This window comes from Stegostoma tigrinum, chromosome 28, assembly GCF_030684315.1.
Source record: "Stegostoma tigrinum isolate sSteTig4 chromosome 28, sSteTig4.hap1, whole genome shotgun sequence".
Taxonomy (NCBI): domain Eukaryota; kingdom Metazoa; phylum Chordata; class Chondrichthyes; order Orectolobiformes; family Stegostomatidae; genus Stegostoma; species Stegostoma tigrinum.
This window is the reverse complement of record NC_081381.1, coordinates 45,120,683-45,144,780: the sequence shown is the minus strand read 5'-3', so window position 1 is coordinate 45,144,780 and position 24,098 is coordinate 45,120,683. Positions and strand designations below refer to the sequence as shown.

Genomic DNA, 24,098 nt, shown 5'->3' with positions numbered 1-24,098 from the left:
TGTTTACAGCTGACATGCTGTGACCAATCCTAAACATTACACATTCAGAGAATACAAAGACCTTAGAGAGGGTGTAGGGAACATTTACTGGGGACACAGAACTTCTGATGTATGGTGAGACTTGAGAAACAGGGGTTACTATCCCTACAGCAGAGAAGATGAGCGATACGCACAATCAAAGGCTGGAGCAACTATTTCTGACAGCAAAAGACAAAAAGGCATCTTTCCGTCTCTCATTTCTGAGTTGGCTCTTTAATAAAAAAGTTTTCCAATTGGCCCAAACATACTGTTCTTTCCCCACAAAGGCATTAGGAAAATAGGCAATGTGAACACGGATTCCACACTGGAGTTCTAATAAATCTTCAAAATCCAATTTGCTTCTCTGAGCTCAAACACGAGCAGGAAAATATTGGTTACAGTGTTGTTACAGAATGGAAGCTTCAGTTACTTACTGCATCCAAATTCATCCGACCGATCAGGACAGTCAGCTTCTTCATCACACTGGTAACTTGCTGGGATACACTGTCTCGTTGAAACACAGACAAACTGCTCAGGAGCACACATATCTCCAGGACCTTTGGTAGCTGAAAATTGGCGGAAAACAATTTTACCAGAACTTACTGAGTGGATAGGAGGGCAGTCAAATATTTCACTACACAGGCTGGTCCTGGCTTACAACACACCCAATGATGTAACAGAGCACAAGTGAGAGAAAGAAATGGTAGGGCAACATAGTGGTGAAACAAAAATGTTAACTACCATTTCATTATTTTCACCTAATCTGGATAGAGGAAGGTTTAACTTTGCAAACCATTAAATATAACCACATAATCCTCCCAGGTCAGTTTAACGGCAAATTTGCTTTTAATGTTAAGAGTGACCACATGCTATGGATCCCTCCAAAAGGCAAGAGTTCTTTGAGCCTCCATATTCATTGCTTAGATATGCACTGGCCTGAAGCCCCTACTTTAATATGTTGCACTAAAATAACATCAAAGAATCCAGGCCACAATCTCCAAATATGTCTATGACCAAAGCAGGCCACTCAAGGGTGCCAAACTCTCCCTGCAACTGGACAGAATTTCCAAACAGGAAAAATACAGAATCATGGGCAGAATTTGGACTGGAGTCAATTTTAATGATACGTTAAGATGATGATTACCCTTCAGGAACATTTGCACTGCTCTTTGTCTACAAACTGGAAATGTGTGGCCACAAATCAACAGCAATTGGGAAGAAGAGAGCATTTATTCCACATAGATTTCAGTGAAATGAAAGTAATGTATTGCAGTTGCTAGAAATCTATAACATACAGGGAAAATGCTGTAGATGCAGACATCTGTGGATAGGGAGACAGTGTTAACCTTTTGAGCCTGGTAGGACTCTTCTTCAGGGTTCGTGAAACATTAACTTTGTTTCTCTCTCCACAGATGCTGCCAGACCTACGACATTTTCTCTGTTTGCTCTGGATTTCACTGATTTGGATATGCCACGTTCACAAGGTCATGGTTTTTTTAAAAATTAATTAACAACTTATTACAATAGCCCACTTGCTGTTATCCAAAATCAGTATAAGTTCAAAGGGTCTTAAATAATGCAGCTGACAAAGCACACCAACATGCCACCTGCTCCTGGGTGAGGATATGGCTGAGAGGTACTTTTAGCTGACTTACGACAATACTCTTCATCAGAGTTGTCCATACAATCATTGTCCCCATCACAGCGCCACAGCTTCAGTGCACAGCGCCCGTTCTTGCACATGAACTCATTAGGCTCACATGGCGATGGTGCTCCTGTGGAACAAGAATGAGGCTCAGTAAAAATTCTAAAGCGATACCTGACCCACTCTTGTCAAGAACTGGCTTTGCCTGTGCAGACTGATGCTGTTTATGTTGGTTTGGGAGCGTGTCATTTCAATAATTCATCAAGAATAGACGCAACGTGCATTGAAGATGAGATTGTCAGAGTGGTGACATCTAAATGAGTGTGAGATCTACAAATCAAATTATATCTTGTGCAGACTTGTAGAAATAAATGTAAAGAATAGATTTCACCCCTCGATTAATCAGTGGTTAAATAAGGTTGTGTATTGTAATTAAATAATGAATACAGTGATAATGGACAGAATTCAAAACTGGGCCATACGAGGAGACAACTGGACAGGTAATCAAAAACCACATCAAACAGGTTTACAATGTGATCAACTGGGGCAGCAAAGTTTGTGGGATTGGGAGGAGGGCAGAGATGGGGTTCTGGGAGAGATCTTAGGGGAAGGCTTGCTCGAGTGGAGAGGCTTAAAGGAGCAAGATGTTTCTGGGGGATGGTGGGATGGGGGTGAAACAAGAGGTTTGCAGGTGACGGTGGGACAAGAGATTCCGTGGGGGGAAGTGGGGGAGACATAGAGAAGAAATCTGGAGTGTTGACGGGAGGGAAGAGGTTTGGGGGAAACTGGCGTATGTCAAGTCAGAGTGGAGGTATCAAGATATGGCAGTCAACAATATAACAATTAAATTAATGTACGCAGAAGATAGAAATTTCTTCGAAGTAAACAATTTACAGCAAAGTCCAGGGCTACAGACAGCAGCACCTGTGACAGTAACACTTGGGTATTTAACCAATACAACATAGTGGGACACCAGGCCTTCCCCAGTACGTGTGCATCAAAACTTTCAAGACCCTTGATAGCACAAGTCACACACTTTCCAACAGAGAATCAGAGTTACACAACTGAAAGTGAAGATCATTCATAGCCAATTTTCCGTTCTTTAGGCTAGGTACACCTTAGCAATTCTCTCCTGCTGCTTGCGTTCCAGAACATTCTAGCAGTGAATACCTGCTGAGTCTTGAATAAATGTGCAGGTCACTTCTAAATTTCAGAATCAGCTAAAACAGTAACAAAGATGACACACATCCTAAACAAACTGGTACTCAAGGAATTCTGCTGGAGCTACTTACCACAGTCCAGCTCATCACTTCCGTCTGTGCAATCTCTTTCTCCGTCACACAGATAATCTCTGGGGATGCACTGTCCGTTCTGACATACAGCCTGGTCTATAGAACAGGGTCTCAGAAAATCAGGAGTGGAGGTAGCGGGTGCTGGAGTAACAAGTGGCCTTGGTGTACGTCTCTCTGGTTTGACTGTCACTATAACAGGTGTTGTCGTGGTCACTGGGACTTTCACACGAACAGTTGGAGAAGGTGAAACTGTTGTGATCACCCTTGCTGTAGATTTAAAACAAAACGCAAACGTGAGAGACAAATCTTACTGCTTGCAGACAGTCCATCCTGACTAAAGCTTTCTTTACAAGATTGAGCAAGTTAATTCTTTGACAATTCAACTGAACATTGCTCACCTTGGAGCTGTTTAATATTACTGAGGTATAAGATCATCTTAGAAAGTAACGTAGAATAGGTGATATTGAATCTTCCAACCATCGTATGCGTACACATTTGCATTGGTTTTCAATTAGAAGGGGGTAGCTTGTCAGCATGAGCATCCAGGATAAATTTAATCCTAAAATAAAAGCAATGGAATGCAGATGCTGGAGATCAAATATGAAACAAAAGTAAGTTCTGGTAAATTGCATCAGAACTGGCAGTGTTGGAGGAGAGAGGAACAGATTTAACGTTGAGTCCAATATCAATCTCCTTTAGTGCTAAATGGGTTGGAAATTTGATGGATCTTATGACGTAGAAAAAAAAACAGCAGGAACAAGTGGAACAGATCGCAATTGTGCACAGAACAAAGGGCAGAGGGAGAGCTAACTGTCTTAGAAGAGGGGAAGGTGAAGAATATTAACTATTAGCATTAACACCTACTCTTTATCTATATCCTTTCTATACTACCAGTAACATCCCCTTAGAATTTCACCCTTTTGACTCTATGGCCTACCCATTGTCTATAGGCAATGAAAGAGAGATGGGAGTACTGTGGCCTTACAGAGAGTAATTCAGTCAGGAAATATACTACTGTTTTTTCACCATCTAAAACAAAATACTGAGGGTGACAGGATGGAGCTGGGCATTCAGCATTCAAGTTATATAAACTTGGAAGTGGTGAAAAAAAAAGCTGAAAATAAATTACAAATTGTTGAGGCCTCAGGCCCCAAAGTGTGACGTACACCTCCCATTCCTTCAGCAGCAGGTGGGTCATTGCTTTTATAGATGAGCAAAACCAGACTTAAGAACAGCAAGTTTTCAAGATGTCATAGTTTCTCTCTCCACAGATGTTGTCAGACCTGAGTATCTCCTGCATTCCCTGTTTTTATTTCCGATTTCCAGCATCCACAGTATTTTGCTTTGATTAGTAAGGTTCTGTCATATTCCTGAGTTGAGTCTTGTAAAGGATTCTTGTAGGCAGTGACGCTCCCTCTTCAATCATGACAATATATAGCACCTCCCCAACAACTTGAAAGAGAAACTGTGCATTTAATTCCAAACTCTGTCAGGGTTGGGATTGAGGAGCTCTTACCACAGTCAGCTTCATCAGACATGTCCTTGCAATCAGCCCTGAAGTCACAGCGATAATCAAGAGGAATACACTCGCCAGATCCGCAGGAAAATTCGTTGGGAAGGCATTGACGATGAGGAGGGATCTTATCTAATAAAGAAGGCAGAATAAAACCCATTAAAACAAATGAACTTTTATCCTTCTGCACTAGTTAAAGTGAAGAGATTGCTTCTCCTTGTAGGAGAGTCCAGAACCAAAGGGTAAGGGGCCAGCAGTTAGCACAGAGGTGAGGAGAAATTTCTTCTCTCATTGGGTAATAAATTCATGAAGAATTCTTTACCAGAGAGGGCTGTCAAGCCTGGGTTGTTAAGTGTATTCAAGGCTGAAACAGATACATTTTTAATTGGTACAGGAATTAAGGGAGATGGGGAAAAAGGGAAGAAAGTGGAGTTAAGGGTTATCAGATCAACCATGATCTCATTGAATGGTGCAACATACTCATGGGGCTGAATTGCCTACTTCCGTTCTTGTGCTTATGGTTTTAATGAACATCGCTCTATCAAGATTCAAATCAAAATGTTGCAGGTTCAAGCCCTCAAGGTTCAGATCAGGCTTCTCCAAGACAAAGGCCATGGGCCACAATGCGTCTACTGGCAGGTCCTACTTGGCCTGCTCCCTGGGTCCAAATCCCTGAAGAAGTACAACCGAAAGATTCTGCGAGATGCTCCTCCAATCAGAAGCCACTTCTTTCCCACCAACATTTCTAACTGATTTACTCATGAGTAACACAATCAGCTGCAAATGCTAGAGACAAACAACCTCTGATTGAAAGAACCGAAGGATGTACTAACAGGAATAGCTTCATTCAGACTGAAACCTTCGCACTACAAGCAGTAACACAGAGCACATGTGTGGTGTAGAGTCTGTGCAAGGAATGGGACACCTGTTTGGCCCATGTGTAGAGGGGGGCTCCGGGCTGCCAGCAGGTGAGGGCAAACAGTAAACGAATTGAGCAGAAACAGGTAGGGTGTGCCAGGAATGCAGAGTGCAGAGTGTGTGAGGGAGAAAAAAGAAGAGATTCAAAGGAGAGAGGCAGAATGAAAAGTGGAGGTCAAGGGGAGTGTGTGTGAACCCTAAGACTAAGCCATATTAAACTTTCAGCCTCCCAAAAATCTAGCTAAAAGGCAAGTTAGGGCAGGAACAAAATCAAGCTGAAGGGTAACCTGCTACTAAAGCCAATAATTCTGTAAATCCCAGCTCTTCCTCACCCTGACTCGAAAAATAAATTCACTGGCCAATCATTTATTTGTTGGTGTTGAATGGCTGGAGAGTGCAAAATAACTGACTGCCTTGTCAAAGAAAAAAAATCAAAAGTAACACTTGGTAACTGGTTTGTGGCGCACTAAGACTGCTCTAAAGCACTATACAAATGTAATTTCCTTCATCAGTAACATGTTCTTTGCTGCAAAGCCACCTTAATTCTACATCATTTTGTGATTATATGATAGCTGTCAGGTCAAAAGCAATAGCTAGGCAATTTGCTATGTTTCACTCCTGCATTGTAGAGATTCCACAGTGCAGCAACAGTGCCATTCAGACCAACGTGTCAATGCACATGCAAGATGAGTTTCTTCCTGTATTTGTTGCATATTCTCTTCCTGCCCTTTTTTGGGGAGTTTGGTTTTGAGTTGGCTGGACATCTGGATTGTGATGTAGAGTGACATTTCTTGACCTAGTTGATGTCACAATGAAGCTCCCCCCTGCCTTAATCACACTCCTTGTCTGAGACCTAGTGACCCTCAGGTTATAAATCACCAGTTGCCTCTCTGTAATGAGGCAGCAGTTTAAGGTCCTCTGGGATGGTGACGATTTCCATTTTCCAAATGCATCCATACTAGTCGCTTCAATCACTCCACATGGCAGTGAGATCCACATTCTCGCCACACTTGTCAAAAAATACCTCTTAAATTCTCGACCTGTTAGTCTTTATATTTTCTCTGGATTCACCCACAAGGTGTAACAGATTGTTCACATCAACACTATTAAATTCTCTTCGGCTGACCACCTCAACTCCAGTAACACTGCTGTAAATTATTACTCTGCTTTCCCCAGCGTGTTCCAATAGTCCTTCATAAAATGGACATCAGAACTTTGCGCAGTGCTCCAGGTGAGGTTTACACAAAATAAATTTTACATCATCTACCATCTTTTGCATTGTTATTCTGAAAATGAACCTTGATGCTTTGTTCCCATCCTGTGTGGTCTTACCAACTTGTGCTGCTAAAATGAACCACTTCACAATTCACTGATATTGAAGCTTTTTCTGCAATTGACCTGCCACAGCTTCATGAAAGTTTCTAGATTCTAATACTAATCCTGCCCTGGTAACCTCAATACTACTGTTTCCATGGTATCTGCTTTGAGTCACTCTTTCAGATTCCCTGGTACTTCCTGAAATTCATCAGCAGGTAAACATTCCATCCGGCACACACAACCAGGTGTGTCCACGCCATTGATCCATTTAAGGTAAAATATAAAAAGGTGCCTTTGAATTCTCCCTCTCCTAAAATATCCTGGTACATGGTTTTGAATCAGCAGTCAGTAGACTCAATTCTCCATTTAGTGTAACCCTGCTTAATGCCAACCTTCATCATAGCCAGCAGGCACAAATTTAAAATATTAAGATAGAGAGTAAAAGGATGAGAAAAGGAGGTTCCTTTTTCTAAACGTCTGATAATCTAGAATGCAATGCTATAACATCAGTGGAGGAAGGTCCACTGGTATATGATAACAGAGAATTGATTAAATACTGGAGATGAAATATCTGTAAACCTCTGATATGGAGCAGAAATAGCATAATCAGCCCATTGAGTCTACTCTGCCATTCAATTAGACCACGGCTGAGCTACTAACCCTCAACTCCAGTTTCCTGCCTTTTCCTCATAACCTCAACACCCATACTGATTGAAAATCAATCTTAACCTTGGACATACTTAATGGTCTTCTGTAGTAAATAGCTCCTCAGATCCATTAGTCTCAAGAGAAGAAAAACCTTCTTTTTTGTGTCCTAACTGGATTCTCTGGTCCTAATGTGTCCCACAGGGGAAAATAACGTCTCACCATCTACCCTGTCATTTACCCTTCTGGAAATCTGATAAGTTTCAATAAGGTCACCTCACATTCTTCTAAACACCAAACAGCAAGGGCCCAAGTAACTCAACATCAACTCCAAAGAAAATCTCTCCACTGGGATCATTCCAGTTATCCTACTCTGGACTGCATCCAACATCAGTAACTTTCCATACGTGAGTTGACCAAAACTGTTTATAGCATTGTAGGGGTCATCTAGCTAGTCGTCCCATGCTTTAGAGATACTTCCCTACTTTTATACTCCATCCCTTGGGAAGAAAAGCCAAAGTTCCATTTGCCCTTCCTATTACCTGCTGAACGTGGGCTTGCGCTCCATACAAGAGGACTCCCAAATCTCAGTATGTTGCAGCTATCTGCAGTCTTTCTCTATTTAAATAATATTCAGCTCTGCTTTTCTTCCTACCATAACCTCACATTCTCCTACACTGCATTCTGTCTGCCAATTTTTTTGCTCACTCAATTAACCTGTCTTGGCAGACTCTTTTTCTTAATCTCACTATTTGTCCTGCCACCTAACTTTTACGTAATCTGCAACCTTGGCAATTATACTTTCATTCCCCTCATCCAAGTCATGAAGATATATTGTAAATTACTTTGGCCCTACAATCCCATAAGGCTTTTGAGAAAGAGCCAGGCAGTGCAACTAGTTTAAATGTTCTTTGAAGGAGCTGGAACAGGATAGAAGGGCTAAATGATTTCCTCCTACATTACTGTATTCTTTAATAATCACTGGTCAGTATATAAAGCAGGGCTGTGGCTGAGCAGAACACTGACTTGGAGTTGTAATGCTTCATGCAGCAAAGCGTTCAATCAGGTCATCACTCAGGATGTGGACATCGCTGGCTAGGCAGCATTTATTGCCCACCCCAATTGCCCACAGGACAGCTCAGAGTCAACCATATTGTTGTAGGTCTGGAGTCACGTGTAGGCCAGACCAGGTAAGGATGGCAATTTCCTTCCCTGAAGGTCTTTAGTAACCCTGTTGGATTTTTCTGACAATTTGACAAGAGCAAAATTATCATTACATTTTTAGTTCCAGATATTTTACTGAATTCAAATTCCACCATCTGCTGAGGCAGGATTTTAATCCGGGTCCCAGAATGTTTTCTGGGTCTCTGGATTAACAGGCCAGTGATAATACCACTGGACTATCATGTCCCCCTTGAGTTGCCAAATGGAGGTATGTACCACAATGCACAACATAAAATTCTGATAGAATTTAAAAACATTGCACAAGCACAGACAAAATAGGCCATTGTGTCCAGATTAAAAAAGACTCAATTTATCCAGGCTAAATTCGAATTCTGCTATACTCGCTGATGCTATAGACTGCAGCTGCTCAGCAGGAAAACATTCAATCCCAGAACAGCAATTAACAGTAAGAGAACATTTTCTACAATTGATGTCATTGTCATGAGCACAGTTCTTCCAGTTATTACCAAAGGTTCAGAGTCAGCCAGCTCATGGATCTGATCTTGTATTTCCATCCAAGCTGGTACAGAGAAGCAGTGAACGAAAATTGGGGCACAAAGTGGAGCCCAAAATGTACACAGCTTGTCCCCACCAGAGCAGGAAAATCAAAGTGAACTAACTTACAGAATAGAACCCAAAGATTTTGTAATTTGATATGTAACAGGATGTTCTGCAGCTCCAGTGATTCATATCTACATAGTTTCTGTGTTTAGGTGTCACATTTCCAACAGTGCAACTGTGGCTAGACTTCAGAAAATATTGCTTTGGCTGTAAGCTGCTTTGGGGCATCCTGAGATCACAAAGGAGACTTTATAAGCTGGCTCACCAACTAGTACCTATAGCACAGTATCGCAGAAATCACCAATAAAGCAAATGAGGTAATGACATTGCTGCAATGTTGAGAGATCTTTTGGTTAAGGAACCTAACTGGAGCAGGAAACCGCACATCTGTCTGTACTGAGGTTATTAGCAATCTCTGTTTACAATTATTGAAAAGGGTTCAAACATTGATCTCCTTAATGAACGATGACCCATACTTGTTAAATGTATAGAAAAACAGATATTCAAAATCAAATGTTGAATACTAAGAAAGGAGAGCCCATGGAGGGGATATCTCCAATTGTTTGCAACATTCTGAAGCTTTACATTTACGCCAGTGGCATACACAGCACTCTGTACTGTGGACAGACACATCAGCTTCACTCTGACAATGACAGGGAGTTATATGGTTAAATACACAGGCCATTGTCAGCTCTGGACAGTATGCATGAACAGAATTTGTTACAGTGAGGAGATGTATAAGTGTTTCATGCTTTGCAATTGTTTCTTTAAGACAAAAAGAAGGGCCTTGTATGCTGAAGTCTGAGAACAGATCTGGACGATGGAGCTATTAAGGTTTAAAGGATGGCCTCGTGTTTTACTAGAAAGAAGGTGAAAGATATTCACACTTAAATCACTGGTTAAAAAAACAAACAAACAGTCTTGCCAGGGACTAAATGTGGATCGCCTAGTCCCAGGAAATTGTGAAAAATATGACGGCATAAAAGGTGGTGTGCTTTAAACTGTCCATTTTACTTTCCAGGATAAGACAGAGTTAGGACCTAAAGAATAGCTAATCAGAATTTCTACTTGAATACAAGGTCCATTTGGTGAAAAGGAGGGCTCAGAGAAAGTCATTGTAAAGATCAGGTTGCAGGCTTTCCTAAACTATCACTGAATATGAGAAAGAGATAGGCTAGCTGGTCAGAATTCAGCAAGGACAAAAATGGACACCGTCAATCTTAACTGAACACCTTGATTTTTTTTTAATATTGGTGCGTTTCTTTGACTATTTGCATTGACACACTGACTAAACTAAGAACGAATGATAAATACCGTCTCCGAGGTGTCGGAATTTGAATCCTTGATCTGACGTTTCATAAGGTCCGATCGATCCACTCCTCACAACCGAGTAAACCACTTCTCGTATCTCCTCATCATTGTCGTTTCCATCAGATCCCACATCCAGCTCGACAATTACATTTTGGTCCACTTGTCTGGGAAGAACAACAGAAACAATTCTGAATAAGATGCTACACTATTCAGCCCAGTCAGTCTAGACTGAATAGCCTAGGGTTTGGCTACCAAGTGGGAAATGGCAATGCATAAAATGACTGAATCTTAGAGTGTGGAAAGAAGCTATTCAGTCCACTGAGTCAACCTCAACCCTCCAGACCCACCCGTCCCTATCCCCATTACCCCTCATTTACCACTAATCCACCTCTCCTGCACATCTTTGGACTGTGGGAGGAAAATGGAGCACCTGAAGAAAACCCACACAGACATAAAGAGAATGTCCACACTGACGTTCACCAAAGGCTGGAATCAAACGCAGATCCTGTTGCTGTGCTAACCACTGAGCCACCATGCCGCAGAAAATGCAGAAGTAGACAAACAGAAGGTAAAGCAACAAAAGAGGAGTACAGATCCACGCTAGCAATCATTCAATCTAAACTAAACAATTGTTAGTAATCTATTCCTATTTTGTCAGAACTCTGCACATAGAAGCTCTAATTAACTGAATGTGACATGTAACAATGCTGCCACCCATGACCTTTCAATACTATACTGGTCAAGTAAACTTCATGCTCCTGACCTTTTTTAGATTAATATTAGTTTATTCACCATTACAAATAGCTACAGTGACTCACTCCTACAAATGGAGAAACAGAAGTTAGTCATTTACACTCTTGATTCTATTCTGCTGTTCACTGAGATCGCAAATGACCTGTACCTTAACTGCATCTGTCTTGTTCAATATTCAATTAATCCTTTGGCCAGCAAAAATGTACTGATTCACTGAAGTTAAGACAGATTTTTGAGAGAGAGATTTCCAAATTTGCTGGTACAAGGACAAGAGAACATAGATTGAAAGATTTAAAGGTTTAAAAACAAGAGACGCAAGGGAAAGTGAGAAAAACTATTTTTTTCCTTTTTACACAGGCAAAAGTCTGAAAACATTTCCTGTCAGTGTGGTGGATGAGAGTACAGTGAAGGATATTAAAAAGATTTAGATGGGCATTTAAGTGAAATAAACTTTGAGGACCCCAGGGACAGAGGACAGGGTAGGAGTCTCAGGACTGCTCAACAGAAAACTGGGATGGAGTCAAAGGATCAGTCACCGTTTCTTTTATTCAACCATGGCTGTCTTCACAGTTATTACCCATACCTAGCTGCCCTTAAACTGAGCTGTTTGCTAACCGTTTCAGACAGCAATTAAGAATTAACCACTGCTCTGGGTCGGGAGTGACATTCAGGTCAGATCAGGAAGTGATGACAGATTTCACTCCCCTGAAGAATATTAATGAACCAGATGAGTATGTATGACAATCGACCACTATTGCATGGTTACGTTTGACAAACTTTATATTATTTTTATTCATAGAGTAGACAGCCAGAGACGTTTTCCTAGGGCGGAGGTAACTATTACGAGGGGGCATTGTTTTAAAGTGAGTGGAGGTAGATATAGGGGAGACGTCAGAGGTAGGTTCTTTACTCATGGAATGCATTGCCAGAGGGTAGTGGAGTCGGCCTCATTGGGGCATTTAGGTGGCTATTAGATAGGCATATGAATGATAGCATAAGGTAGGGGCAGAGGGGAGTTAGACCTTAGGATTAAGGTTAAAGTTTAGCACAACATCATGAGCTGAAGGGCCTGTACTGTGGTGTACTGTTCTATGTTCATTCATTGGATTTGGGCATCGCTGGCTTGGCTTGCATTTATTGCCCATCCCTAAATGCCCAGAGGGCAGTTAACAGTCAACCACACATTGCTGTGGGTCTGGACTCACCAGGTAAGGATGACAGTTTCCTTCCCTCAAAGGACATCAGTGAACCAGATGGGTTTTCCCTGACAACCAGCAATGGTTTCATGGTCATTGTTAGGCCATTACTTCCAGATTTTTATTGAATTCAAATACTACCATCTACCATGGCAGAATTCAAACCTGGGTCCCTACAACATTCCCTGGGTCTCTGGATTAACATTCCAGCGATAATACTATTGGCCATCATCTCCCCCCCTCCAGATTTATTAGTTGAGTTTAAACTCCAACAGCTGCCCTGGTGGGATTCAAATCCACATCTCCAGAAAATTAGTCTGGGGACAATGGTTTACAAGTGCAGTGATAGTATCTCTATGCTACAACCTTTAATACTTGACTCATTATGTAAAGAGCTGCTACTCAACCTCATTCCTGAATGGCCTGTCTCTGATTTTACAGTTATGTAGATTTAATTTAGTTGCCTATATCAGTGACAGTAGCTTTTCCCTTTCTAAACCCTCAAAATATCAATCAAATTACCACTAAAATCTCTATACTCCGGGCAAGACAAGTCTAATTTAAGTAATCTGTGTTTTTTTAATTTAACACGCCGGTCAAACCAGGGTTCTGTATAGCTGCGATAACAAAGTGTGAAGCTGGATGAACACAGCAAGCCAAACAGCATCTCAGGAGCATGAAAGCTGACGTTTCATCAGATGAAGGGTCTAGGCCCGAAACGTCAGCTTTCATGCTCCTGAGATGCTGCTTGGCCTGCTGTGTTCATCCAGCTTCACACTTTGTTATATTGGATTCTCCAGCATCTGCAGTTCCCATGATCTCTCTTCTGTATAGCTGCAACTCTTCCCCCTTATAGAATCCCAACAGTGTGCAAACAGATCATTTGGCCCATTTAGTCCACACCAAACCTCTGGACAGTGTCCCACCCAGGGCCCGTTCCTCGGACTACACCACCCACACCCAACCTAGCCCAGTAACCCTGCATTTCCCACTGCTAATCCATCTCACCTGCACAGCCCTTGGACACTATGGGGAAATTTAGTGGGGCCAATCCACCGAACCTGCACATCTTTTGGCTGTGGGAGAAAATCGGAGCACCCGGGGGAAACCCATGCAGACATGGGGGAAATGTGCAAACTCCACACAAGCACTTGTCCAAGGCTGGAATCAAACACAGGTCCCCAGTGCTGTGAGTACTAACCACTGACCCACTGTGCTGTTCCCAACTTTATATTCTAATCCTCTAGCTATTAAGGTGAACATTTGGTTGGCCACCTTAGTTGGCTTTTGGACCTGACTGGTACAGTTTAGTGACCTCACATATGAAAGTATGAACTAGGAGCAGAAATTGGCTATTCAGCCCCTCAGTTCCACGATTTAATAACAAAATAACTACACAGCGGTTTGTATCTCATCACTAAGTCATTCTTTATTTACATGGAAACTATGACACTCATGCAGCTCTTACAGTGAACAATCTGACCCTCCTGTTTATATCTGTCAGCCAGGGCACCCTGATTGGGGCTATTAGTCTAGTCCAATCAGGTAACTCATATTCCACGAAGGCAACCTGGCTAACCTTATTACAATCACAACAATAATGTCTGATTATTGATCTGATTATAACCTCAAATCCATATTGCCACCAACCCAGGATACCCTTTGACATCATTCTGGTCAAGAATCTCTCTATCTTCCGCTTTAAAAATATTGACTCCACAATTTTCTGGACAAGAAAATGCTATAGACTGACGATCGATGAAAAAAAAATTCTTCTCTATCTTAAGAGGGAGACCTCTTTAGTTGTTCACTATTCCCAACTCGTCACAATTGAAAAGTATAACTGGCTGCAATCAGTACATAAAGTCTAAATATGGCCATTATGTTGTGAAACATTAAGGCTCCACTATCCTCATGAATTCAGACTGCCAACACCGATTTGGTCTCTTAGTAACACAACAAACAAGAAGTAGCGGTATGCCATTTGGTGAATCAAGCCTGCTCCACCATTCAACAAGGCCACAGTTGATCCGAATACTCTGTATTCCCATCTCCTTGATAACCTTTCACTCCCCTAGGTATGAAGCGTCTATCTACCTCTGCCTTTAAAATACTCAAAGATTCTGCTTCCACATTTGAGGAAAAATTCAAGGACTCTCAAACCTCAGAGTAAAAAAAATTCCCCTAATTTCTGTTTTAAATGGGTGACCTCTTACTCCCAAATAGTGATCCTGGTTCACATTAATTTTCATTCATAAAGGATCCATTACTCCCATGGATCAAAAGGCTCATCAACACACTTATCCTAGTCTTTTACCAAAATAAAAACAAGGAATAAATTTGAGGCGATAGACAGGTTTTTACTTAATAATCGGTGAAAGGGTTATGGGGAGTCGTTAGGAAGGTGGTGATGAGATCAGCTGTCATCCCATTAAATGGTGGAACTGAAATGCCTGCTCCTGCTTCTGGTTCTTATATTCTAGCCTTTGCACATACACCCTGCAGAGAGCAATCCCAGGACACAGATTTAGGGGAATTGACAAAAGAACCACAAGAGCTGTTGAAAATTTTCTATCATTTTTTAAATTATCCATTCACAGGATGTGGGCGTCACTGGCTGGGACAGCATTTATTGCCTTTCCCTATTTTCCCAGAGGGCAGTTAACAGAAAACCACATTGCTGTGGGTCTAGATTCACATGTAGGCCAAAACAAATAAGGACAGCAGTTTCCTTCCCTAAAGGTCATTCGTGAACCAGATCAATGTTTCCAATAATCAATGGCTTTATTGTCGTCAAACTTTTAATTCTAGATTTTTACAGAACTAAAATTCCATCACTTGCCATGGCAGAATTGAAACCCACTCCCCAAGAACACTGACTAATAGCCTTTGACTAATAGTCTAGCAATAATACCACAAGAGGACCTCCTCCAACTTTCTAAAGGGAAACCAAAAGACCTGCAGATGCTCTAAACCACAAACAAAAAGGGGGCGAGGGCAGAAATGCAGGAGCTGGGTCAGTCCCAGTTGAGGGCCTTGTCAACAAGGGAGCTTGGAAAACCTCGGTTAAGTTATTAGATTCCCCACAGAGTGGAAACAGGGCCTTCGGCCCAACAAATCCACACCGCCACTTGAAGCATGCCACCCAGACCCATCCCCTTATAACACACACACCCATGGACACAACGGGCAATTTAGTATGGCCGATCCACCTAGCTTGCACATCTTTGGACTGTGGGAGGAAGCCGGACCACCCGGAGGAAACCCACGCAGACACGGGGAGAATGTGCAAACTCTACACAGACAGTTGCCCGAGGCTGAAATCGTACCCAGGTCCCTGGTGCTGTGAGGTTGCAGTGCTAACCACTGAGCCACTGTGCCACCCAAAAGGAAAAGCCGAACATTTCCGAGTCTCCCTTGTCAAAACTGTCTCATCAGAAAATATGTGACAGAGACAGAGGGACTGGGAAAATGGAATGCAGTCTTTACAGGAAGCAGACTACGAGGATGTACAGTCCAGGTAACTGTGGGAGTTGGTCGGTTTATAGTACATATTAGTGGCTACACTACCCCCAGAAATGGAAGCAGAAATGTCGAGGAATGGAAGGGAGGAGTCAGACCCTCCAGCCTCATGGCATCTTTCCCCACCAGTGCCAAAGGTGTAAGACCTGCCCATTTACCTCCATCCTTCTCAGTATCCAAGGGCCCAAACACACCTCCCAGGTGAAACTGCATTTTACATGCACTTCTTACAATCTTGTCTACTGCATTCGCTGCTCACAATGCGGTCTTCTCTACATTGGGGGAATGACACGTATATTGGGTGACTACTTCGCAGAACATTATGTTCTGCCTGCAAAAAGGACCCTGAGCTTCCAGTTGCCTGCCACTTTAACACATCACCCTCTTCCCTGACCAGCATCTCCGTCTCTGGCTTACGGCAGTGTTACAGCTAAGCTCAGTGCAAGCTGGAAAGAACTGTGCCTCGTTTACCACTTGGGGGCCCTGCAGCCCTCCAGACTCAATATAGAGTTCAATAATTTTAGGGCCTGAAACTATCCCATGTCCCAGCCCCTTAGCCTGCCATTACACACTACCTATTGCTGGTCACTGCCAGTCTCCATTAATAGCTGTTCACCCTCCCAACCAGATCGTTATCCACTGCTTTGTCTGTCCAACTGCCTTACTCTCTCTTTGGGTTCTATCCCCACCTATTGTTTACTCCTAATCCCCCACTGTCACGTAAGCGTCTGCGTATGAATCCACAGTTTCTTAGTTACCATCAGTTCTGAGGAAGGGTCACTGGACCGGAAACATTACCTCTGATTTGTCTTCACACATGCTGCCAGACCTGCTGAGGTTTTCCAGCAACTTCTGTTTTTGTTTTTAAAGGGAATCAGGTCAACAAAAAGGAGAATTTGCAGAGATGTAAGGAAAGGACAGAGGTTGGAGCTAAATGCAAAGTTACTTCAAAGGGGTACAATAGCTCACATGGCTTCCTGCCGTGTTGTGAGATGCTACGATTCCATCAAACAACACAGGGAGAGATTAGACAGCAGACCAAAGTGGGTCAGTTGCTGCTGTTTGTCGTCTCAGGTCAGGTGAAGTAATCGTCAGAGAAAATTAAGGAATAAAAAAATAAAAGCTGTTTATTAAACAAGCTTTTTATAAAGCAAAAGCTGACCAAGATAAAGCACGGCAGCCTAAAATTTGACGGCTGGGTCATTTATTTTTATAATTGGGAGTTGCAGCAAAATGAAATGGTTAGATAATACAGTAGTAGGTGGTCTGATGAAAATAACCCCAAGAAGTTTCCACATTTTAATAAGGAGACAGGATATCAAACAAAGGATTAAGACAAAAAGTTCAAGTCCGTTAGTACAAAGCTCAGGAAATAGAAAGCGTCTGTTGCATGGAGTTCAGATAAGAGGTCAATTCCGTAAAGAACTCAATACAATTCAACAAATATGAATGAATATGATTAGGAACTGTGTAAGCACCAAGGTGGCTGGATTAGAGGGGGCCTGCAGATTTCCCAACTAATACACAATGTTTGCATTGTTGGGGACTGGAGATATTGCTCATGTATTGCTAACAGGATCAGCATCTTCAGCTGAAGGAAATCTCAAATATAAATCAGGATACCAGGAGGTCTGTGTTCAAGTCTCACTGGTATATAATAACATCGCTGAACAGGTTGGTTAGAAAATATCTAGGGCAGGAAACAGAGGTAGAGCTTGCATGGAGTGTGATTCAGGCAGAAAAGGAAGAAAATGGGAGTGAGGCCAAGGTAGTATAGACCAATTCTGTCTCTGCAATGTTTCTACATTTATCAGACAGCTTTGACCCCGAAGACATTTTAAGAGCAATTTAATTTTTGGTAACATGGCACAACATTGGTTTTAAATGCAGTTGATGATATTGCTTATAATTTTATGGAAGCTCATGAAAATTTAGCATAATTTCAAGCAATCATAGAGGCTTTTGAAATATTCCATGGTACAGAAAGACCTAAGAAAAAAATCATGTTAATTTTGGGATTGAATTTTGCAGATGCAGGAAAGGATAAATATTCTAGAAAATTGTCCAGTAACAGGCTTCACAGGCACTCTTAGGGAAACCTGAACAGTACTTATAATATAACAACATGTGTCATGGTAGGGGAGAAAGATAAGCTATCAATTTTTAAATTTCATTATTCTACGATAAGAGAGTTCATGGACTTAAACAATTTTTAAAAATGGAAGAACATGGCCTAGGATGGTTGCAACAAACAACAGATTAGATGTTGAGGCAAGTTCAGGAAACCAATCTAGAATAAACAAAATGATCATATCAGTTCAAATGATTTCATAAAGACACTGAAACCAGTCAACCGAGTCAGGGATCAAGAATCACACATCTCCTGTTTTTAATTTGCACTTTTTAGAAAAAGTTGCACATATTGACATGAAAGTTTGAAAAGACTCTGGAATACATGAAACCAGACTGTGGAATACATAAATGAACCATATTTCAGTAGCTGCATGCAGAGCAGCTGACAGAAAGAAAATGAACTGCTAGCAGCAAGGACTGAAGAATCTCTTTCATCTTTTTCTTATCATCTTGAAAGCCAACTTCAGTGATAAAACAAATCAAAGAAAGTTCCTTTCACCAAGGACTCTCAGATTCTGCAAATCTACCCATTGTTCAGGATACAAAACATCAACTAAGCAGCCATGGTCTCAGATTTAAGGACTGTAATTCAAGAATTTTTAAACTGCACTTGGTTTTAATCTACTCATCGGACCTTCTTCACTGGTTTATATTTTATACTTACACTTGATGTCACATTTTATATAGCAATGTATAAAATTCTTCTTTATTTTCAAGAAAGCCTTACAATTAGCTCCTTCAATGTTATCCAGTAAATCATGTTTGAACTGAAGTGTGATGTAACTGCAAGCTAAAAGTTAACTTCATTTATTGCAGTCAGCTGAGGGTTTAAAAAAAAGAGGCTGCTAATTCACCCCTCCTCATATGGTCATAACACAAGCAATGTCTCTCGAAGTGTTCACTGTGAACAAAGTCAGAATGTGCATTTGATCCAAAGTGAAGAGTAAACAGTATTTTGCCTACGGTCTTAAACAAAGAAATCCATTTAAATTCCATCATTCTATGAGTGAATTTAATAAAATCTGTTAGCTTTTCAGATACTTGTACTCTGGACATTAACAGACTTGGAAACAGTGAATGTCAAAAAACATTTGCCACATCATTTCTTTGAGCTGGAACCTCTAAGTATATTCTTGAGACTAAAAAGAACCCAGTTGAGTCTGTGCAATAACTGATGAAGGTTGGCTGGGATGAAGCTCCAAGAACTTGAGTCCATTCTGTACCTCTCCAAGGGACCTTCCATCAACTTCAGGCAGAAGTGAGTGAGAATGAACAAAGGCAGGTTAATCTAGGCTAATCAATGGTCACAAATGTACACAGATAGCCATGAGGAGTGGGAATCCTCATCAACGTTCTCCACACTAACCAGAGGCAGAGAAGCTATTTAACATAAACTTGATTGCAAAGTAGAGACAGTGTTAGGGATACCATGGATCACAAAAACTACATTATGAATAGCCTTTTGAGTTGGCAGCGACGTGCAGCTGAACAAATGACATTTTGAACATTGTTTTAACAAAGTTCTGTGCATCCTAGCGAGGTTGATTTTTAAGATCAGAATTCTGTCCAGATAAAGATGCAATATCATAAGATCAAGAAAGGAAACCTTTGAAAATATAAATGCTCATTCAGTACCGGAGGCAAAGTTTAAAGCTGTTCTCTGAAATGTAGTAAGAAGCCAAAATATTTGACAAGGTTCAGCAAGTCAGACTGAATAATACAGATTGTAACTTGAGAACAGTGTAGGAGTGGGTCATCTGTGGGAGCAAAAAACATTTTTTCCCCCCAAAGAACACTTTGCAGTTTTGTAGCGTGGGGAGCGATGACTGATGAAATTGGAATGCTGTAGGTCATTGGAATATTTATCTGACTTCTTCTAACTACATGACTGAAATTATTTGTTACCATTACTCATGGCAACAGTCTGGAGCTGGAAGCATTCTCCAGGCAACTTCATATACACCAAATCTCAGAGGCATCAGTAAATACTATTCACAGCTTTTATCTACGCTCTCTTTGTATTTCATTGCTATGTTATCGATCTCAAATTGATTAAGTCTAAGTGGGGAAAAAAAATCTTTTTCCAGAAATTTTGTAGCAATAGTAGGAGCAGGGTAAACTGGTAAAATCATCATACAGAGTGCATCAGGGTTTACAGTGGATTCTCAAATTCATTTCACTCCGCTATGAAAAGCCCACAAGTTATACATGTCATTGGCCATAGTCACCAGAGCTATCATTATGCCCAACTCAAGTGTTTAATTAGGAATTTGTAAATCACAGAAATTAAACTTGACATTGACAGTGTACATTAATTTTCTCCAGGGACAAATCCTTACTATGGCCCACAAGAAACTAATTTGATCGGAAAACCTTGTTAGCTCCTCCCATAAATAACTCAGTGACTGGTGCAGATCATGTACCACTGTATGAGGAATTAACAATCCTTGACAAAGCTTTGAGAGACAGATATGCAAGAGTTTACATCACCTCAACATGTGTCAGTACAAATAATTCTGAAATAATTAGGTAGTGAATGTCTTTAAGAATGAAGGGGAAAGAAGGGGAAGATACATGTACTAATCATTTCAGTGTTAGCTGTGTCAACTGAAATATGCCGTCCCCTCAACTGGGGATCAAGCCTTTGTAGTTGCAATAGATGTTAAGATTAATCTGTAAAATGATCATCCTCTCAATTTGTTTAGAATTAGGTTAAAAGATCATTTTGACATCAGTTGAGACGGACGAAGGAACACTTACTTGATCCATACCACAGTGACTGTTTGGTCTCCTGGGATCCGATAAAATTCAGACTCAAGCTGAAAAGAAAAGTACATTTATTAAAGATTTTGAATTAGGTGGGGAGAGGAGGCTTTAAAGCCTCTGAGGGAACATTTGCTTCAAAATATTTGTTTCTAAATAAACCCTTCATGGTTCAACCAAACACAGCCCACAGCATTGGCTGCATTGTAATGTTCTCTATTCTTTTGGGGCAGGGCCCCAATTTAAGTCAAAGAGGATCAGAGGAGAGAGATAATGGGAACTGCAGATGCTGGAGAATTCCAAGATAATAAAATGTGAGGCTGGATGAACACAGCAGGCCAAGCAGCATCTCAGGAGCACAAAAGCTGACGTTTCGGGCCTAGACCCTTCATCAGAGAGGGGGATGGGGAGAGGGAACTGGAATAAATAGGGAGAGAGGGGGAGGCGGACCGAAGATGGAGAGTCAGGTTAAGTCTTCACACAGTGATCAAGTCATAGTGAGCAGTATCTTAGTTTTGGAAATACTGAGCAAACAGTTAAATGTAATAACCAATTGTTGGTCTGTCAACACAACTCACCATGGACAATCTCAACAGCTGCAGTAACCTGCCAGAGCCATGTTTGACTCAAATATATCATTTTTGAAGTTTTTTTTGCCTTGCAAGGTAATAACTAAACAAAGTGAATTTTAAAAAATTATCCTAGACTTTATGACCTACAAATTAGCTGCTTATGTTGCCCCATATCATGGAAGTTTATTTGCCCCATAAATTATCTTGTAACTGTTCAATTATTGACATATTTGTTGGTGCATTTATAGAAAGGGTTAAGAGGTTATGGTGATTCCAGATGGTGCAATGTTGTAGGAATGATCTGGGAAAGTTCATGAATGTGTGTCTATTACCAAAGTGTTTTACGTTGATCAGGAGATGCACAACACAACAGTGAGCAAACTAAACTGATGTGTTCTGAGACTGCAGCAGTAGAACAGAAAATAAATTTTGAGGGTTAAATAAGTAATTAAATAATGACAAATGTTCATGAGGTATGCGATAGAGGTGAGTCCGGATTGGTCACTTTGTACTTTGAGGGGACAAAAGTAATTATATTGGCCTCAGGAATTTTGAAGTGGAAATAAAACAAAACCAACCACAGTTCCAATTCTCGATAGCTATTCTCTAAACCAGCTGACCCTTCAGAAGGGTCTAGGCCTGAAACGTCAGCCTTCGTGCTCCTGTGATGCTGCTTGGCCTGCTGTGTTCATCCAGCTCCACACCTCGTTATCTCAGATTCTCCAGCATCTGCAGTTCCTACCATCTCTGGACATCAGAGACAGCAGGGCTGGGAAGTCCCTCAAGGTGAGTAGCTCTCTCACATTAAACTTGCATTTTAGAATTGGCCATTTGGGTTATCGCAATACGGAATGGTACCCAGAATGAGTAAGTGCCTTTAAATCAATAACTGCAATATTGCAAGAGATTACAATCTCTTCAACCAATCAAGTCAGAGAAGCATGAAACCAGGACCGATGAAATGTAGGAATTCTCTCTGCAGGCTCCCTTGGATAGGGAACGCTCTAGATGGATTATTCTGATACTCCCAGTTTCATCCCTATGCTAATGTTCACTGAAAACACTCCTCCGTCATAATGCAATTTCTAACATGCCAATTTATCTTCTGACTTGGGTCAATGCTGTATAACAGTGACGATTAGATCACTGTCACTCAAGAACTATGGAACAGACAGATTTAATATAATGTGTTTATAAACAGGACAAAGTCAAAATAACCCTCTACTAACTCGCTCATTATTTTACACTCTTGGTTCTTTGCCTTTTCCATAAGGACCTGACAATGACAGGGTTAAAATTAACTACAGGAAACAACTTCAGAGATATGCAATAAAACAAAAGACACATTTAGACAGGATGCCTGCATCACACAAAGTTCTCATGAACTGTTCAGTGGCTTAAAATTATCTTCTAATTATATTAAATCCAGGAGCAAAAGTTGAGTAATTGATTGAACCACTCAGAACCAATAGTGGAGAAACTGCACATACAGAGCAACCCCTATTGTCTGTGCTAATGTCCCACACAAGGCTGCTCCCATCCTACCAATATCCTATCTTCCGCTCTTTTGGTATTCATCTACTTTCCTTTAAATGTTTCCATACATGCACTTTGAACATTTCAAGTGAGTTTTGAGAAGATTTGTAGCTCAGGTTGAGGTTCTGGATGTGAGTTTGCTCGCTGAGCTGGAAGGTTAGTTTTCAGATGTTTCGTCACCATTCCAGGTAACATCATCAGTGAGGCTCGTCGGAGGCTCACTGATGATGTTACCTAGAATGGTGCCGAAACCTCTGAAAACTAACCTGCCAACTCAGCGGGCAAACTCACATCCAGAACATTTCAAGTGGTAACAAGCTGTTCTCGCTCTGGGTAAAGATGTTATGAATTTCCTACTGTCTTCATGACTGACTGTCTTGTATTCATAGTCCAGGTTTTGGTCTTACCCAAAAGTAGAAATATCTTCTCCATGTCTATACTATTCAACCCAGCTCACAATTTTAAAGACAACTTAGTGAGCTGCCCTGTGGCCTTCTCTTTTCAGAAGAGCCCAGACTGTTCAGACCTCACCATGTATCCATGAGGAAGACATCTTCATGTGAAACTTTTGCAGTTAACTGAACAGAATCACTGAATGGTGCAGCACCATCAAGGCCATGTGGCCCCTCCTGTCTATCCTATATCTCCAAAGGAGCAATTCAATTTGTGCCACTCCAACAATCTAATTCCCTTTTGACATCCTCATTTGTATCTGCCTCCACCACACTGTCAGACAGCGTTCCAGATCCTAGCCACTTGGTCTGTGAAAACTTTGGTCTCATGTCGCCAATGCTTCCTTTGTCAATTATTTTATATCTATCCTCATTCTCCCTCAATCCTTCCAACAGCAGGAACCTAGCATTACACACCTTAACCCACTCTATACAGACCCTTGATGATTTTGAATACTTCTTTCAAATACCTTCACTTCTCCAAGGAAAACAGTTCCCACTTTTCCAATTTAAATCCACAACTGAAGTTCTTCACCCTTAGAACTACTCTCGTGAATCTTTTTCACACTTTCTCCAATGCTTTCACATCCTTCCCAAAGCACACTGCCCAGAACTAGAATCAATATTTCAGCTGTGACTGAACCAGCGTTTTATTCTGATTCAATGTCCTTCCTGACTGTTATAAGACAAATGGAATGCTTGGGTTTAAAATCAGAGATGTTGCAAT

General features: G+C 41.2%; 1 protein-coding gene across 10 annotated transcripts in view; it reads right to left on the bottom strand.

The window, feature by feature from the left end:
- The window catches only part of hspg2 (heparan sulfate proteoglycan 2), a 486,508-nt gene that overhangs the window by 290,417 nt on the left and 171,993 nt on the right, over positions 1-24,098 (bottom strand). For all 10 annotated transcript variants that reach the window (XM_059655629.1, XM_059655631.1, XM_059655630.1 and 7 more), the window contains 6 exons: positions 20,809-20,867; positions 10,448-10,608; positions 4,472-4,600; positions 2,956-3,222; positions 1,674-1,793; positions 453-584 (listed from right to left, as the gene is read on the bottom strand). In XM_059655629.1, the coding sequence (XP_059511612.1) occupies positions 453-584; positions 1,674-1,793; positions 2,956-3,222; positions 4,472-4,600; positions 10,448-10,608; positions 20,809-20,867 (868 nt within the window). The remainder of the gene's footprint in view (positions 1-452; positions 585-1,673; positions 1,794-2,955; positions 3,223-4,471; positions 4,601-10,447; positions 10,609-20,808; positions 20,868-24,098) is intronic.